This window comes from Lepisma saccharinum, chromosome 4, assembly GCF_977018435.1.
Source record: "Lepisma saccharinum chromosome 4, izLepSacc3.1, whole genome shotgun sequence".
In the NCBI taxonomy this organism is placed as follows: domain Eukaryota; kingdom Metazoa; phylum Arthropoda; class Insecta; order Zygentoma; family Lepismatidae; genus Lepisma; species Lepisma saccharinum.
In genome coordinates, this window is record NC_139232.1 from 31,365,226 (window position 1) to 31,384,355 (window position 19,130).

Sequence of the window (19,130 nt, forward strand, 5' to 3'; positions counted from 1 at the left end):
ACTTATTAGTTCGTATGCTGTTAAGCGAGCTTTCATTTAGTCAGCCATTTTGAAATATGCCTCTCACGGAAAGTTTGTGAAAAAAACATGCAGTTTTATTTATTTATTCAATCTTTAATTAATTGTATGAAACTGTTAATGCTCAGACAGGTAGGTTATTTGGAATTAGCCAAACAATGTATACATGGAACAGAACAACTAATATCTGAACTTTCCGGGAATTGAACATAGGACCTCTGGATCAGAAGACTACAGTGACAGTGGAAAGAATCAACAATCATTATGCGTCGTTGATAATGATACGGGAACTGCAAAGACAAATATTCATCTGATATAACCCAAATCTGATGTTATTTTGCACTTTAAGGGGAGCGTGTTCAGGAAAATATGAGAGACCTTTTTCAGTGGATAAAATTACTGGTCCGTGATGTTAAGCCCCTCTACAGCCCCAAATACGGCAGATATAGTGATTCTGATAATAATGAGAATATTTAGACTATATGATATTAAAACTAAGTAACGAGGCTGGGGCTGTTGAAGAAGGTGAGTGCTATTCAATCGGCAAAATTGTACAGTGGTGATCAACCAAATGAGCAACACGTTCCTTGCTACTGAAGTCATGCCTTATCTCGTAACCTTCAGGAGGTATGAGTTTTGTTCAAATCACAAAAACTCTTTTCAATGCATTTATACATACTATAAAACGAGCGTGCCATTTCATTCCTATCACGTCATATCTAATATCGATCGAATCCTTGCCTTTATGTCGAATCACCAGCGTTTTATTGCTAAAGAGCTCAAGTTGGTATTTGATAGAATTGGAAAGAATGTTTGTACATACGTTATGTACAGTACGGATACATTATGTTTTTATTGCACTACTTTATTTCTGGCGCCTTCAACCGATACACTGGAAAAATACATCCTCGATTATAAATATATAAATTAGAAAATAACGTAGTTATTAGAAAGATTTTTGCATAGTACAATCAAACAAAACCTGAAAACAGGGCAAACCCGAGAAATATTACATTAATATTGAGGGTAAATTTACGTGCCATTATTTTCCCGGCATTCGCAAAAACGGAACATAGGTGTAACATGGATGAGATAGGACAAAGTTAGTTGCGCAGAATGTACAAACACTTATCTTTATCGCGAAGTGGTGAAAATAACCTTGATTAAAAACTTCCATTTGGATGGTCCAAAAAAGTTATCAGTAAGTTCTGCTATCAAGAGATAAAAGCAGTATTGAATCACCAAGTCTGAAGGATTGCAGTTTTAAAACTATAAAGTGGTATGCTGAATGCCGAACTTCGCTACGAAGATATGTTTCGTGTAAAATGCAGCGCAAGTGGAATTTCGCAAGTTCTCCCAACGTCAATTTACATCTCTCTTAAATGTTCCCTTTTACTTTTCCCTTGCACTTTCGGCACAACTTGAAAATAAGCATTCCAATCCCAAGGATTTCACAATTTTGTTTCAATAGACATTTTTCCCCGGCAATATCCTGGCAATACTGTCGAAGCTCGCCTTATCAAGCACGATTAACCAGTTCACAAGCTTCTTTTCCATTTGTTCAACACTATTATACACACACGCCCATTTGTCGGTCGTCATCCAATGTCACTATCTCCGCATAGAAGCTCGTATCTGTCCAACTTATTCTGTACATGCGAACTTATCTTTCATTTAATCTTTTCTTTCAAACATTTGCCTTTCCAACCCAATTCAAACGTAGAAATTAATTACGATGATGAGGCTCATTTCACTGTTTTACTTGCCCATGCTGAGTAGTATGTAGAGCAGATAAATAAATATCATGTTATGTACGTATGCTCAAATGTATGCAGTTTCGTACTTAAAAATAATTACACGCCGAAGATTCGTTAAATTTTCAACATAGCTTTACATGCCCATGTATGTAGGTGTGGTAGCTGCATATACAGTAGCACGATTTTAATCGCTTATAAAAGAATATTAGTTCGTGTTAAATTCACATTTCAATAAACGTCTGTAAATACCAAGTGCAACATATCAAAACTGACATACGTAGGTTACATTCCTCGTCCTTTTGGCTCATCTCTCCAAATAAACCACAAATGTAGAGGTCTTATTTTTATTTATTCTTTGACGTCGGTTTTCTTCCACTTTTGGGTAATCACAACGATAAGGGTGAATGATTAGATGAAATGATGAAGTGGTACCCATATCGGAACTCAAACCCGGGCACTTGGCTAGCAAGATAGAAAGTCGACCACTTAACGCGGTCAGCCACTGCTAACTTATTTTCTTTTTAAAGAATAATACAAATCAACGAAGCATTTCAATGTGTGTTTTTTTAATAAAATAAAATGCATGTAATCACTTCTTGGTAAGCTGGCTTAATTGTCCCTCAGGCTGTTATTCATATCACGAAACCTTCGGTTCAACAATCGAAATCAAAATTGCAGCGCAGCGATGATAAAATTCGTTCGTGCCAGAATCGGTAAAATCCATCATGTTCACACACACACACACACACACACGCAAAGAGCGTAAAACAATGGGCATTTTGTACACATAACTTTATGATATTATATCTGCTTTATTTCTAGCAGCACAGAGACTTCCTTCCCGGGTTCGATTCACGAAAGAAAGCTGAACCGAGACACTGTAGTGCAGATTATATTTAGAAGGATAAGTCCAGGTTAGCAATTTTGAAAATATGGCCACGTTACTTATATATTATTGTTTTAAGGGGGAAAATGCATAACATATCAGTCTCTAAAACATGCTTCATACAAGGATTTTACAACCCCACAAATTTTATTTAACTTTTGTCCGCTTCCGTTACAATAGCGGTAAAAACTCGACAATAAAATCGCTCGTCTGTACGCAAAGAGATCATAAAACTAACTTCTCTGCGAATATTCAACACAACTAAAAACACACAAGCGTTACAGTTCTCATGAAGAAAAATGGATGTAGGTTAAGAGAAAATAATGCATTGAACTTCTAGGCTTCTGGAGGAAAAGGAAATGAATGTTAAACAATGTCTTCACTTGTATAGTAAAACTTTTAAATACTTCTTTATTCTAAGCGTAACTTGTTCGCCATTTGGTAAACGTATGTCCTTGCACAGGGAAGCTTTATACCGTATTTTCCTTCCTCCATCCTAGTGACGTAATTGCAAAGTGTGTCAGTGCAGCGAGGGACGATGTCACAGGGTGACACAGAGCACCACAGCGGAACGAGCCTTTCCAGCTGCCTGTTTGGAAAGTGAAACAGCTAAGGATACGACTACATTAGCAACAACACGCATTCACCGAATGCAACAGCAGGATTCTTTCAACAAGTTATATAAATTATTGATAAGGGCAAATGTCGAGTTATGCCTTCTTACTGCACTTATACGTACTCCTTCTTGCCTGCAGTCAAGAACCTTCCCCACATATAACAGTTAAAAAGCGTCTTTACAGTGAAACAGGCGAATGCAAATGTTACAAGTAACAGAACAAGGAAGGATAAAGACTACGTAGGACGACAGTACAAAGGAAAAACTTTTATTGAAAGTTTTTAAGAGTTAGGCACCTCGGTACGTTACGGGATCGAGTCCTGATCTGAGCATGGGTGTTCCTTGTTGTCAATCCATCTACTCATCGTCATCATCGCGATTGGCCAGCAGTGGCAGGAAACCAAATAAATTTAGGAAAATATCCATATTCTATTAGAAAATCCGAGCTCATGGACCTTTAGCAGCAACCCGGTTAGGAAAATGATTTTCTTCATTTACTGTGTATACTTGGGATGATAAATACGGAATAGGATTTTGTTGAATACATTATCAAATATTTTTATTTACCGAAAGAATTAAAAAATTTAAGTGCAGCTTTCAGATTAGTTTCTTATGAAATAGGAGTGACAAGATATTCAACGGCACGATGAATGTGTATGCAATTGTGTATGCATTAATCTTTGATGGTCTGTAATAAATTAGTACCATTAAAATGATTGATAGTGTCCAATGTGTAATGTTCAAAATGTATAAGGATAAACCCGTTCTTGTTCCGTCCATGACAACGATAATGGGATGCACCCAGGAGTAATATAAAAATGTCAGGCCATACAAAAATTGATTCATCCTTACATATTTTGGACAGTAAACAGTACAATGAAAGTGAACGCGGTTCCTTCTTAACTCGCGTTGCCATAACGACCAAAACACAGACTATTTCTAATAATTTACAATTTCAATAATATACCATTTGGTCTTGGATAACACACGGAGGGAAAGAGAGAAATGAATATTTTTTTACAGTTCTTTGTTGGGAAGTGACGTTTCCTTTACTTCGATCTGCTTTGCTGGTTTTGGTAGTGGCGTACTGCGATGACTGGATCTCATGTTACCCCTGCGACTGTCGCTTGGAGTTAGAGAGAAAAAGTGGTGGTAAATTACATTTATATATCTCTACTGAATTAACCCAACAGGTTGCCAGCTTTCAAGAACGAATAAATCCAAATTTAATTAAGGATGTGAGGTAAGTCCTAAATTTTAGTAGTTTTATCAATTTCAGTCATTAAGTGTAACCACTCTCGTCACAAACTAACGAAAAACAACTGAGGACCGTTAAAGTCATGCTGAGAAGTTAAGGATGAAAAAAATGTACTTCCAGGGCGGCCGCTAGTTGCGGAATGAAGGTTGCCGAGTGAAAAAGAATGCTTTATGCTCCACTTTCTACCATAAATACTTGTACGACTCGAGTCCTTGGAGTGTGACAAGAACTGAGCACCGACAGTTAAGTGTCACATCCATCTTGAAGCCAAAAACAACCTACATAAGCTAGCGTACGCTTCCCAGCGCATTCTTTCCCTTCAGTACATATCTCGCGGGGCGGGAATAGCAGGAAGAGCTTGCAGTGTTTTTCAGAAGCGAAGTAATACTCTTGGGTGCTCTTTGCTTCTATAAAACAGTGCAAAAGGAAGAAACTATGTTTATTAGAAACTTAACAGTAAGTATTTGCTACTTTCTGTTCTTGATCTCGCAATGGCTATTACTGTCGCCATGTAATCAAGGGGTCCCGTGTTCAATTCCAGCGGAGGACTAGTGTGCTTCAGATCGCACTTTAAACTGTAGGTTTTTGCAACATACGAGGCACATGTAAAAATAAAAAGGGCCGATAATTTTTTACTTGGGACTGGCGACACTGACGAAGCTGCGCGTGCACGGAAGCACTTTAGTATTCTGTGCCTGCAACAGAGGTAGTATATTTCTCAGTGTGGAGGTGCGAAGTTGAAATGGCTGCTGTAATCGAAAATCCCGCCAAATGCGAGGTGAGGTCGGTGATTAGATTTCTCAACGCAAAAGGGCTGAGTGCAGCTGACATCCATCGGGAATTGTGTACCATTTACGGACCCACAGTAATGATTGAAGAAAGGTAAGACAATGGTGTTGTGCTTTTCGGGAAGGACATTCAAATGTTCATGATGACGAGTGGAGCGGCAGGTCTAGTGTTCAGACGGACGACCTTGTGCAACGTGTTGTTGAGAAAGTGCCATCCAATCGCCGTTTCACCATTACTGATCTAGGCAAGGAGTTTCCTGAAGTGTCTGATAAAACATTGGTCCGAATTGTAACGGACAATCTGGGTTATCGCAAACTGTGCGAGGTGGGTGCCAAAAATTTTGACAAATACTCACAAAGATTAAAATAATTAAATCAGCACATGATTTTTTGACCCGCTGGGAGAAGGATGGGGATGACTTGTTTTCTCACATAGTGACTGGAGACGAAACCTGGATGTCGTACGTCACTGGTGAGTCGAAGCAGCAATCCATGCAATGGTGTCACTCCGGTTCACCGAAACCGAAGAAATTCAAGCAAACACCATCACATCGCAAAATTATGGCAACCGTGTTTTGGGACCAAAAAGGTGTAATCCCCGTGGAATTCATGGAACCGGGACGAACTATCACAGCAGATGTGTATTGCCAAACACTGTCTAATCTGCGACGTGCCATCCAAAATCGGCGAAGAGGAATGTTACGGTCTGGAATTCTGCTTATTCATGACAACGCCCGCCCAAAAACAGCTGACCGTAGTGTTGTGACAATTCAAAAATTTCGATGGGAACGTTTTAATCACCCACCATACAGTCCTGATCTTGCCCCAAGTGATTACTTTCTGTTCCTTGATCTCAAAAAGTGGCTTGCTTCGCAACGTTTCGATGACAGTGAAGTTCTCACGATGACAGTGAAGTTCTCAAGACATCAGTTCTCGACTGGCAGATTTCTACGCAGAGGGTCTACGTAAACTTGTTCCACGATACCAAAAATTCTTGGAGCGTCATGGTGACTATGTAGAAAAATAGTCAGAGTATGCACTTGTATAGCATCAAAACAAAAATTTTCTCGCTTGATTTTATTCACTGTAATAACCAATCGGCCCCCTTTTTTTACATGCCTCTTAAACTAAAATGATTGAACAGCTTGTTCCAAAATCTGTAAGCAAAGAATTATCACTTTCCCATTTTTTGAACAGTGCTCGTGGAGAATTCCAGGACATTCGCAAAATCAAACACGTAGCCAGGAAAGCAAGCTGTGTGTGAGTATTTTGTTGCGTGCCACGCAGCCTTCCAGCTGCACGCACACCAAAAACAGCAATTCATTAAGTCGTGGCGTTACGCACAACTCACGCAATTCGGGAAAATGTGTTCGGGCACTGCAGGGGCAACCTTTCTTCACGAATAAAATAAACTTTTTTCTAGCCAATTTCTTATGTAATTTAATATTTATTCCAGCATGCTTCGCGTCACAAATAGTGCATGTAAATATTATTTAAATGGATTATATATGTGATAATTTTGCATATAAGTATGCTAATGCATATTTGTCATAACTTGCGTAATATTCTATTAAGCCTCCCTGCTTTCCCCTACACGATGAAACAAGCCATGGAGGCTTAGGGGATAGAAGTATAAAGGTAAGGCTCCCACATTCACGACCGAAATGAACGAAAACAAGTCTCTGCGCAAGTAGTGACGGGAGACGGCTCCGCCAATGAACACTTGAGAGGGGACGGGATTGCATGGAGGGGAAAAGCGACTGCAGTTACCAGCCTTCACAGCTTATCTCTGCCAATTCGATTCCCCCATTCTCTACCGCTAAGCACGGGCTTGCTATGGTCTGAAAAGTTTCCACCTGTTATCGCCTACCCAGAGAATATAATCCATGTTTCCCGTCAGACGCCCTAAAGACCGGGCCACCGTGCCTCCACATCTTTGATTGAGTGGTGTTTTAAGCCCGCTTTATGCACAGTAAGGCTAATCGGGACTGGACCTACAGTTTAAAGTGGAGTCCGAACCACTATGTGCCTCCACCGAGTATCAAACCTACTTATTTGTTTTCATGAGATTGGTTTGATCTATAATCTACGACGGGTATTAATGTGCAATTTCAAACTTTATCTTACATAAATTATCCTACATATTTATGTATATATCCGCGTTCTACTTTTATTACGTGATAAATACATAAACATAACCAACAATAAGAAACTTCATGGAATTTGCCAACAAGATTTTTGCAACACAAGTTGAAAAACATAATTTAAGACTCCAATAATAAACCAGTAGTGTCGAAATCAAATCTAGGAAAAAATAATGCAATTGTATTAATTCAAAAATATCTAATATATATTTTTGTACTGTAAGCTTTCCGCCAAATTTCTTTGTTAATCGTGACACTGAGAATACAGACAATGCGCACAAAACACGGTTGGCATTTTGCCAGTTTTTTTTTCGAAAAAAAAAACAACAAACAATTCGGGTTTCTTCAGATAAAACCCGATGAACCCCGGGCAAAACCGAGTTTATTTGGTTTTTTGAGGTTATGTTTATAAATATATATATATATAATATATATGAAATACATTTTTCCTTGATAGTAACAATTTGTATTGTTTGAGTTCACTGAATCAAAAACTATTTAATATTTTCTATTAACATAGTTAAGAATTGACGATCAAGATCTCACACAGTTGAAATGATACATAAACTGTGCCGCAGCAGACCATTGAGGGCCCAGGCCTACCTACCTACCGGCCCCACTCCCACCTGATCCTACTCCGAGGTGGGATTGATTGATTTTTATTTTACTTTGCGTTTTGTGCCTCTTGGCTAATTTGCGAATATCGGGATGAGTGATTAAATTGATGAATGGACATACACAAACAACCAAGCCCGAGCGGGATTCGAACCCGGGACCCTTGGCATCGCAGCGCGATGTACTAACCACTCGGCCACAGGGTCCGGCTCTGAGGTGGAAGATCATCCAACTAGATACTGGGTGATGTGTGGTCAGCACGACGAACCCCCAGTCGCCGTTGTAGGTTTTCATGACGGGGTTATGCTACTCATTCGTAGCTCCCCAATAATCATGATGGCGAGTGTTCACCAGTCTCATTCACAGGCCAAAATCTCTGGAGACTCAAACCTGCACGGGTCCCATAGCCAGAGCCCAAAGCATGACCGCACAGCCACAGTGCGGGACAAATGATTTAATTATCTAAAACACTATGTTCTGAAAATTTTTACCAACAATTTGATTCTACTCTTACTGGATGGCGTAACAGTTAATAGATCTATGATCAGTTCCCAGTGTTGCGCATTGCAATATTATACTAATACTTGATAGCTGTGGTGGTTTAGTCAACCTCCATGGCGGAGTGGTTAGCACAGCACGCTGCAATGCCAGGGGTCCCGGGTTCGTATGTGGATGTTTGTGTTAGTCCCAATTATAATAGAGAAAATTGATGTGTGTGAAAATTGAGAGAACAAGGGGGGATACTACTGCTTAGGGGTATTACTTTTATTACAAATGTAAGAAAAAAAGGAGGCAGGCTGTGTTACTGCCATGCAGAAAACCCGAGTTCGAATCTTGGGGTGTGTGATCTAAGGTCGGAATTTTTCCGGTCTTGACCCTGCATAAAGCAGCTCTTGAACTCACCCAGCCTCAAATCAATGTGGCCTGTGGGGGGGAGGGGATAAAGACAGCCGGAGTTTGGTTGTGAACACATCACCTCCAAAATGGCCGAGATCAAGAATATGTCGGGCCCTACCCCCATATACCCTGAATGTGGCTACATGGCGCGGTGCTATATGCATGGGGAACTTTACCTTTACCTACTATACAACATACAGTAGCTGCGCACACACACACACACTTTAAAATCTGCTTCAATACAGTTTGTTCACAGTTGTTTTTTCCTATTATTTTAGTGGATGTTTCAAGCTTAAATATCTCCTCCGTGTATTAACCATGCTAAAATTTTAAGGCTGACATATTTCACTGATTTCATCGAAATGGAATACCGTATCCATCCTCCAAAATATCTGGTTGCTATGAAACTAACAGTTCCCATGGACAAAACATTAGTGGCCCCCATTTGGATCCAACATACATATGCACTATATTGTTAAAAAATTATTTGTCATGCGATAGCTTAAGAAATACCCTAAAATATTTGAAGTCTCTTTTCTTAATGTCCAAGAATGTAGATTAGGCACATATTTGAAAGTGGCATCAGCTACCTCAGAATATGAAAAATAAATTTTTCATCCACCGTCTTGAAATGCTTTCAACAAAGGCAAATGCAAAATAAAATCATTCCCTGGGTGTACCTATTTGCAACATGAATTTCAGCTTAAAAATCTAAATTTGCTACAGATATCGTGGTCTCAAAATTGGTGACTTCCCTCACCCTTCCTAAACCATACACTATATTACAAAGTTTTTATTAAAAACTGCAAGATCAAGTAATGTCCTAATGTCATTTCTTAATGTACGAAAATCTAAACTCAAATATTTTCATAACTTGAAGCTCTCGCAAGGCATGTTAAATCGTCCACCACCTTTAAATACGGTGACAAATATTTCTCAAATACAATATGACAACAATCCTTTTAAGTTCTCTTGTAACTCTAAAAGTTGCAACTCAAAAGCTTTACATTTATGGCAAAATGTATGTTTGCGATTTTACCACCACTCCTCTCCTAAACTATGAAATATAATTTTAAAAGTTTTACTGCAAAATTGCGGACCGACAGTTTATCTAAAATTACTGAGTTTAGTTCCTTATACTCCGAAAATGTGTTGTAAACAGTTTTGGGGAAAAAGAGAGCATGTTATAGAGCAGGGGTTTCCAACTGGCGGCACGCGGGCCGCATGCGGCCCGCGATGTCTTTTTTTGCGGCCCGCGAAGCCAGTTTGCAAAATACATTAATTTTATGGATTTTTATTAAAATACGTTCCATTTATGAATTTCCTTAAACAACTGGCGTTTCTAACAGATATCACAGGTCCTCTGAACGAACTGAACTTGAACCTACAGGGATGAAACCAGCTGGTGTCAGATTTAATGGGAAACATAAATGTTTTTCGTAATAAACTGAAGATTTTCAACGTTACTTTGGAGAGGAATAACTTGGTCCATTTTCCAAGCTGTCGGCGGCTAGCAGGAGATGAAGAAACACTGGGCTTTTCTGAATTCAGTGAAAATATTAAAGGAATAATGGATGAGTGTGACTCCAGATTTAAAGATTTTGGAGAACTTAAAATCAGCATCCAGCTATTTGCTCTTGGCGTTAACATCGAAGAACAAGAAGCTTCTCTCTAACTTGAATTGTGTGATTTGCAAGGCGTGTACGAGGGACGTTCCGAAAGTAAGTTTCGTCATTTTTTTATCACAGGGAAGCATTATTACAAACAGAAGAATACAATGTCATAACAAAATACAATATTTTGGCTATTTTTCCACATAGTCGCCACCGACGTTGACACATTTATTGTTACGTGAAATCAATTTCAAGATACCCTCCTGGTAAAAAATCTGTGCCTAGCGAATTTAAGGAAGTTCTTCATAGCCTGTTGCACCTCTTCGTTGCTTCCGAAGTGACGCAGGAAAAAGGTGGACGTCTGATGGGGCAAGATCGGGGCTGTAGGCCGGGTTATTCAATCTCTCCCATCCCAGACACGAATGTGTTCTGCAGTGACCCTTGCTGTGTGGGGTCTTGCGTTGTCGTCCAAGAACAAAACCTGAAGAGGAAGTCATTGCTCTCGCGCTCGTACCGCGTCAAGTGTTCACCCCTGAGCACAAGACTGGAAGGTTGACAAAAGCCCATTCATAGCGTACGACAGCACGCACTTCCATTTTTGAGCACGTTTCTGTCATACTGGTTTGCACTCGAATGAGCTCGGGCACGTCACGTTGGTCTGCTGCTTATCTCTATTGTTCGGCACTCTGTGCAAGCGCAATCGCTCCTCCCGTCGTGAATTCAGGAAAGATTGTCTTGTGTTATGGCAATGTGTTTTTCACTTTGTAATACAGCTTCCCTGTGAAAAAAAAAATGACGAAACTTACTTTCGGAATGTCCCTCGTATGTGTTCCTTCAAACTAGGCAAGAAAAGGGGCCAGAGTTTTTCAAATACCTTTCAAATAAACGCTTTCCAAACCTTCGTAGTTTTGGGCTAAGAATGACATCAATATTCGGCAGCACATACACGTGTGGAAGTGTTTCTTCTTCAATGAAGTTCATCAAGAACCGCTACAGAAGCCGACTGGCAGATTCTTCACTGCTTCACCTTCTGAGACTTTCAAATACAGAAATTGAAGTGGACATTCCAACTTTAATAAAAGAAGCAGATCGGCCTCAATTTTCACATTGAACACTTACTATGAAGGATTCTTATTTGTATAGTGTGTTTTTCATTTCTTTCAATTCATCCATAAGTATTGGGTTTTTGTGTAATAAATTCTAATTATACAATTTTGATTTGTGATTCCATTATTTTTATTGCCTCATTTTAGAAATTTAGGTCATGCGGTAGCTACTACATTTTCAGTTCAGTACTTACAATTTTTGTAATTTTTAATCCCCCCCCGCCAAAAAAAAATGCGGCCCGCCAATCAACTGCTGGATATAATTTTGGCCCTCCGACCGTTTGAAGTTGGAAACCACTGTTATAGAGCGTGCGTGCAACATGAGGAAAATCAGTTTTTCATTTAATATCTTGAAACACATTGTTCAATTTTCACTCGCATGTAATACCATTGCAGTGTGTCAAGTTTTCTAGCTGCACAAACATGTTATCATGGTCACTAAATAGATGACTTGTCTTTCTTTCCCCATCCACCCCACCCATACTCCTCCTAAATCGTGCAATATGTTTCGATAATTTTATTGTGAATTTACAGTGCAAGTAATGTCACAAAGTTCCTGAAAGTTTTATGCACAAAGCTCGAAATTGTAGTCTATAAAAAGTTAAACATGCTGACCAAGGCAGTAATTTATTTTATTAAAAACATAAACTAAACGTAACGTTTCAACCTTCTAGCAAAGTCTTCTTCAGACTCTGTTACAGAGACTGAAGAAGACCTTGCTAGAAGGTTGAAACGTTACGTTTAGTTTATGTTTTTAATAAAATAAATTACTGCCTTGGTCAGCATGTTTAGTTTTTCATAATCATGGAAACAAGGCTTAATGGTGTCATCTATAAAAATGTTTGAAAATGTCAAAAATGGTCAGAATATGGAAGTATACGTATGCATTGTATTTACTTGAGTACCCCACACCCCCTATTTTTAAGAATGAAATTGTGGTAGATTATGAGTGTGCTCGACTTCTTGGGTATAGACCTCCTATACTGAACGCGCAGCTCCAACTGGCGGCTGACCTCGACGGCTATTACTAGCCCTTTCTGCCCCCCAATCGTCTTCGGGGGGGTGTGGCTCGATGGGCGTCAACAAACTCAGTTGCGAAGTAAGAGCAGAAGGGATCACATCGCTCTCCCGAAGTAACGTTGCCAAGCGTACTTCTGTTTTTGCCAGTTGTCAATTTGTGTGTTTGCGTGTGAAACTCCCTCGTGTAGGACTACGTGAGCAGTTGTACCATTAACCCCCCCCCCCTGATTTCTGGTGCTGGCAATATCGTTGCCCCAGAAGACTCTCTCGCGCTTTACAGTACGTTTGGCAACATGTGGTGGACCCAACACTCATTTGTCTCGTCCCGCGAACAACGTTCGGTACCTTGAGACTCGAAAATGCCCGAATTCAGCCGAAGGAAATTCAACTGATCGCTGATTCGCAGTTTCCCAGCCGGCAGTTGGAGTTGCGTTCAGTATAACCACAAATAACAGTTATCCTACATGGGCAAACAACCCATTACGTTCAATCCATGCACTGAACTGGAGGGATGGAGGGGTGACTGTCTCAGTGCAAGGCATTGGAAAGAAAACAGAACATTTGCGCACATAGTAAATTTTGAGAATTGAATCATTTGAAAAATGTTTGGTTTAATTATAACACAGTTAACTTTATTCTACTTTCACGACATTTCAATAAAATGTACTCAATTCTCCTTTGTAATGTTCTATACACAGAAAAATGTATTGTAAAAGTTGATCGTCACAGGTGAAACTATGTGGCTGGCCCACATACGGAAGTGACTGATATCTAAAGTGCTACCACATTTCAAAATTATAAGCTTTGTTCGTTCAATGTTTTATCTAAATATTTCAGACCCTCTTGATTTTTGTTTCTTGGATATATGGTCGTATTATTTCTGTTAAAAGTAGATTTCTAGCATGATTTGAGACAAATATCCTGAAAAAACCCACTGTGACTTGTACTACATTAATTATTTTCAGTATTATAAGCTTGGCTAAGCCTTTATTTTACAAATTTTCTCAAACTGTTGACAATTCTAGAACGTCACAATTATTTAAAGCAATAATTTACAACATTTTCTGAAAACACATTTTGAGTGGGTTTTTTCAAGGTAGGTTTTTCTGAAAGAAAAAAAAACCGCATGGACAAAACTAGGCTGGGCCCACCCGTTCCAACAACCCTGGCACAAACGCATCCAACTAATACTGTATTGTAAGCGTATAGAGATATATATGGAAAGTATCATTATGTCTTCAGGCAGGCGTGCAGGGGCTGGCGCACCCAGTTTCCTCCCTCTGTCGCGGTGTTATCTTTCTTTCCACGAACCGCCATCAAGCACCCATCTTTCCTCGCGGGGGACATGAAGGCGCAATGCTCCGCAAGCACGCAATGTTGCCAGACCCTAGTAAACACGCACTTCCGTCTTGGCTTGATTTAGGAAAGAAGAAAAATAAAACCTTGAAATCTACTCACGGTAGTGACTTTCATTACTGCACACAACTAGGCTTCCATGCCTTCTGAACGCTCACAAAGCCAGGTTCGTCCAAGGATTTAAGGGAAGCTTCTCGCACATGTTAAAGCATTCCAATCTAAGCTTTGCAAGAATTCACGGAAAAATAAATTCGACTTTTATGAAACAAACAACAAAAAAAATAATTGCATAATAAGTACGCTGAATAAAGTAGAGAAAAATTCCTTGGCTCACTGTCTTCAAAAATTGACACTTCTAACTTTCTAATAAAGCATAGCTATATAATTTCCCCTCCCATGGGGAAATTTTTTGTGAGAAGTACACATTTATGTCCGACACCGACCCGCAGCCTGGTAGGTGGTCCCATAATTTTAGACATCAGAGAATTATATCCTACATTTACTTTTAAATTATATGAAATAAAAAAATATATTGATACAGCGTGTTTCAAAAAAGGTAATTGAAACTAAGCACTCAAACCATGTTCAGTTACATTCCTTGAAACACCCTGTGCATGTTGCGCAGGCTTGCATAGGAATGCAAGATATGAGAGTGTTAATGAGTAAAGTAGGAGAACATCAAATTAAAAACTTGATTACCCACGATCACTTACATTTCAAAATACTCGATAACCGCGGATGATATTGCAACCCACTGGGGAACTGTGTAAACAACCTAATTACCGTAGTTTATTCTCCTGATGTATCACAGAGTTCAGGAAAAGTCTATCTTGGGAAGGTTCAGGTAACATATGAGATATGGTTTCACCATAAAGAAGAAAAAAACAATTTCGTTGTAGTCACTGACACTTCTGGGTTGTGGGGTGTAAGGGGTGCTATTTATCTATTGGCTCACAAACATAGTGGTGCCTCTATTGGCAAGAATTAGAAACTTAGGAAATACTTGGGGTGTAAGGGGTGTTCCTTCCACATAGTGCACCAAATAGTCAACCTCACTTCCACGTAGTACACCCTGGACTGCAGACTAACGAGGCTCTGGCGACTGGCCCCATGGCCAGTATCATTTTGTTTGTGTTGTCCTGTGTTTTGTCCTTATTTGTGCTGAGTGCTCCTTTACAGCCTCAGCTTTTAACGAAAGTCAGAATATTTTATGACTTTAGTTATGCAACGTTAGAGTTGTTATGTGTAACGATAAGGGGCTGGACCCCGTATAATGTGACGGGTGTAAAATAGCCTTAGTGCTGACGCACCCAAAATGTTAAATTAAAATTAAAATTCAAACTTCTGGGTTGTAACGATTATATTGAAGGTCAATTGTATTGCTACAACCCAGAAGTGCCCGTGACTGTACATCATTCTTAGACTTTCGATCCTTTTGCAACAATGGCCTATTCATCCTGCGTGAATTCCTCTTTTGAGGAAAAATCATTTACGACCTTCAAAAAAACTTTCACACACACACATGACTATATCAATGCATCTTAAGGTTATGGTTAATGAATATTCCGGGTCTTGCCACAATCTACCACCCACTTTTTACAACGTGCTATTTACGTGTGAAAATTCCCACATATTCGCACTCTACTCTCCCTCATATTCTTCTACAGCATTATGCCAATTAAAAAACTAATCTCAGTTTTTTCTGTTTAATTTCCCAATGTTCCACCCAATTATGGGGCCACACAGAAGTAAAAACACACTATTGTTGAAATGAAATCTGACTGAGGTTTTGGAACCTTTCTGAAAGCTTAATGCAGGTTTAGCAAAGCAAACTTCTCCACTTGACACAATGGAATAGCGAACTAATCTCTTGTGGGATAATGTTAGTATCCCCTCAGCAATACTAACAGATGATTGATACCTACTTTGGGCTAAGTTTATTAAAAACAGAACTGAAGACTTAATCCCCTCACTCATGAAATTCCTGGGCAGGAGTCATTATAAATGCCAATGCATGCTAAAGATAAAGAGGGTTCCTGTTAGGGTATTGTATTTTTTTTAAGATAGTTTCGCATTTTTATTTTTAGCCTAAGCAGTATCGGTTTTTTAATGCCGATAATATAGCCTAGCACATTTGTTCAAGTTCACCGAACTTTTAGCTTTCTCAAACTTTCAAGGCTGCAACTTTGTCGTCTAAATTCTTGGCATCAGAAAACTGTCTGGTTTCCAAATATTATTATTTCACATCCAACGTTACTTTTAATCAAGTGGCATACAAGCTAGTATATTTTCAAGTGCAATACGGGCAGTCTGTCTAAAGCTGTAGTTATGGTAAGTGTCTCTTTTCCTTGGAACACTTAAAGCAATGTTTATGTAGTCAATGTTCGAACAACAGGGGGCGGTGGGATGGCATCCTCCCACTTTGAATAATTTGCATATACATCCCCCACCTTTCCCCAAACTTAACCCTACACATTGCGGAATTTATATATGTTGTTCCATGGGGCCCTTTTTATGTTTCCGGATTTATGAAAGGTGGATATCATAAACTTGCACAAAACAGATGATGGAGTTAACACAAGGGGCATATCCTACATTTATTTTAAATATTTAAAAATAACGTTAAGTCAAAGGACAAAATCCTGACTCGCAAATTATAACGGAAGAGAAGTTATTCTACATATCACCACAACCTTGTAGTTTGCGCGCAAGGGGATGAGCTTCAAACTTCAGCAACATCACTTTTCGCCGAAGAGTGGGATAGGCCCTTCTGGTTAACCCTTCAATTCTAGGTGGCATTCTATTTTTTTCAATTTCTTCAGAAAACTGACTACCATCAGACATTGTCAGTGACGTACCTAGAGGGGGATGGTGGGTGACAAGCAACCACCTTCCATTGGATTCCATTACAATGAAAAATATTGAACAGGCTCCTAAATAATAATAATAACTCTTCTCATGCATACCACTCGTGTCCGCTGAATATTATGAACGAATCCACCTACTGTAAATAAATTCCATTTTGGTAGAAGTTTCCGCTTAGAAAAACAAAATAATCACTGGGAAAATATTAAGACAAAATACCCATACGGTATCGGGTTATTTCAGCATCTGGTTATGTTATAGTGTAATTTATGAAGCATTTCAAATTACTTTTTTAGTACATGTTTCTGAATTGCTGTAGATTAAAAGATAATACTAAAACACAAAAACGCCGTAGCAAATTTACAGCAAGTGCTTTTAATCCTTGTAACATTATTATTTTTTAAAGGGCTTTTTGGGTACAGAATGCAAAAAAATAGATCCGTGACAACGGTTTCCTAGACACAATGCATTCGTCTACAATCCAATAACTCCAGCATATGGTGGGAAAATTTAGCGCAAAATGGCCAAAATTTAGCCTTTGTGAAAATCATTACGTGGTGAATAAATCACTGCTGATAGTAATCGCGAAAAAAAACTCACGGTGGAAATGGTTTTCTGAAATACGACCACGAAGTAAACATTTGACGAATTCGTCAAGTTCCAGATATTACATATTGAATTTGTAGCATTTTAACTATATTTTCACTTCATTAGTCTGCAATGTCAGGAATTCAACACGTAAACAGAATAACGCTAACAATTCACACCAACAAAACAATGCTTGACAAAGAAACTCATTTGCCATAAACGTGCCCATTCACTTGTAAATTACAGTATTGATATGTAGATGTGACATGGTTATTTCATTTACTGTGTACACAATCTGCTTTGGGATCACTTACCAGAACCTTAGTGAATCTCCTTTCGAGTTCCGTTGCATCAGGCATTGGTTGCTTTGATGATCGAACATGGTTCACGTTTACAACAGCCGTCCGGGTGCTCGTCTCAGCTTGTGGTGCAGACGGAGGCGCTTCACTTTTCGAACTTTGTGAATTTCCCATCGTTTTCACTAATCCAAGCATGTATAACACTTTTCACTAGCACTCGCGCACACGGCCGTGATGTCCGAACTCGATCTCACACTCGTATGCAACAGGTTCCTCGCGGCCCATGCTACTTTTTCGTTCCATTATCAACACACTTTTCAAACTCCCACAGAGAACTCTCACAAGTATGACTAATACCCGACGCATGCGTACGAAATTACTGCACTCTGGTGGAAGACTTTCGAAGTAAAGAGTAAACATCACATCGGCAGTGTTGCAAGTAGCCATGAAATAGTCGGTGTAGATAACTACATAGCTGGAAGTTCAGAGTGGCGCGGATCTTCCCATAAGAGAAAAAAAAAACATTTAAATGTTGGGTACTCCTCATTAGAAATATACAACAATAGCTGCTTAAATATTAGATGTCTAATTTCTTCATTTGATTTGATTTGATTTAGTTTATTTTACTTCGCGTTTTGTGCCTCTTGGCTAATTTGCGAAGATGGGGATGAGTGAGGAAATGATGAAATTGATGAATGGACATTCACAAACAACCAAGCCCGACCGGGATTCGAACCCGGAACCCTTGGCGTCGCAGCGCGGCCACAGGATCGGGCTCTAATTTCTTCATGTATTTCGGTCTGCATATATGGGGTTCCAGAAGTGGCCGCCTCTGAAACCCCCGCAATACTGGACGGGGGGGGGGGGTTGCCACCCCCCAAATGTTCTCTCTCTGTACTTCTGAAATTTTATGTAATCCCAGAAATTCAACAAATAGTGTCGCTTATTTAAAAAATGGATTTACGAAACAGAAATCTGGTTCCCAGTAACATATCACATGACGACGTCTGCGAAGCAGTGGCGTATTGTCTCAGCCAGAGGGGCCCGTGCAACTTGACATTATGGATCTCCTCCGAAGTAGGGGAAAATGAGGTAATGGCACGCTGCAGATAATGGCACGCATCGATGTTTACAGAGAAGTAGAAGGAGGAGAAGGCCTGCATGGTGCTGCACTCTTCCAATAACGTGCCCAACGATGCTCACTTGAGTGGGAGAGCGCTGCAGAATTACAGCGAATTATGACCATTTTTTAAAAATCTTTGTTTTTCTTCGAAAATTTCTCCAGTTTTCTTCAAAGGTAAGTT

At 39.4% G+C, this 19,130-nt stretch overlaps 1 protein-coding gene across 3 annotated transcripts in view; it reads right to left on the reverse strand.

Moving 5' to 3' along the window:
• Frl (formin-like protein) overlaps positions 1-18,158 on the reverse strand; it is a 251,620-nt gene extending 233,462 nt beyond the window's left edge. For all 3 annotated transcript variants that reach the window (XM_083120387.1, XM_083120386.1, XM_083120388.1), the window contains exon 1: positions 17,842-18,158. In XM_083120387.1, coding sequence (XP_082976513.1) covers positions 17,842-18,021 — 180 coding nt within the window. In that variant the 5' untranslated portion in view covers positions 18,022-18,158. The remainder of the gene's footprint in view (positions 1-17,841) is intronic.
• Between the last annotated feature and the right edge of the window lie 972 nt (positions 18,159-19,130).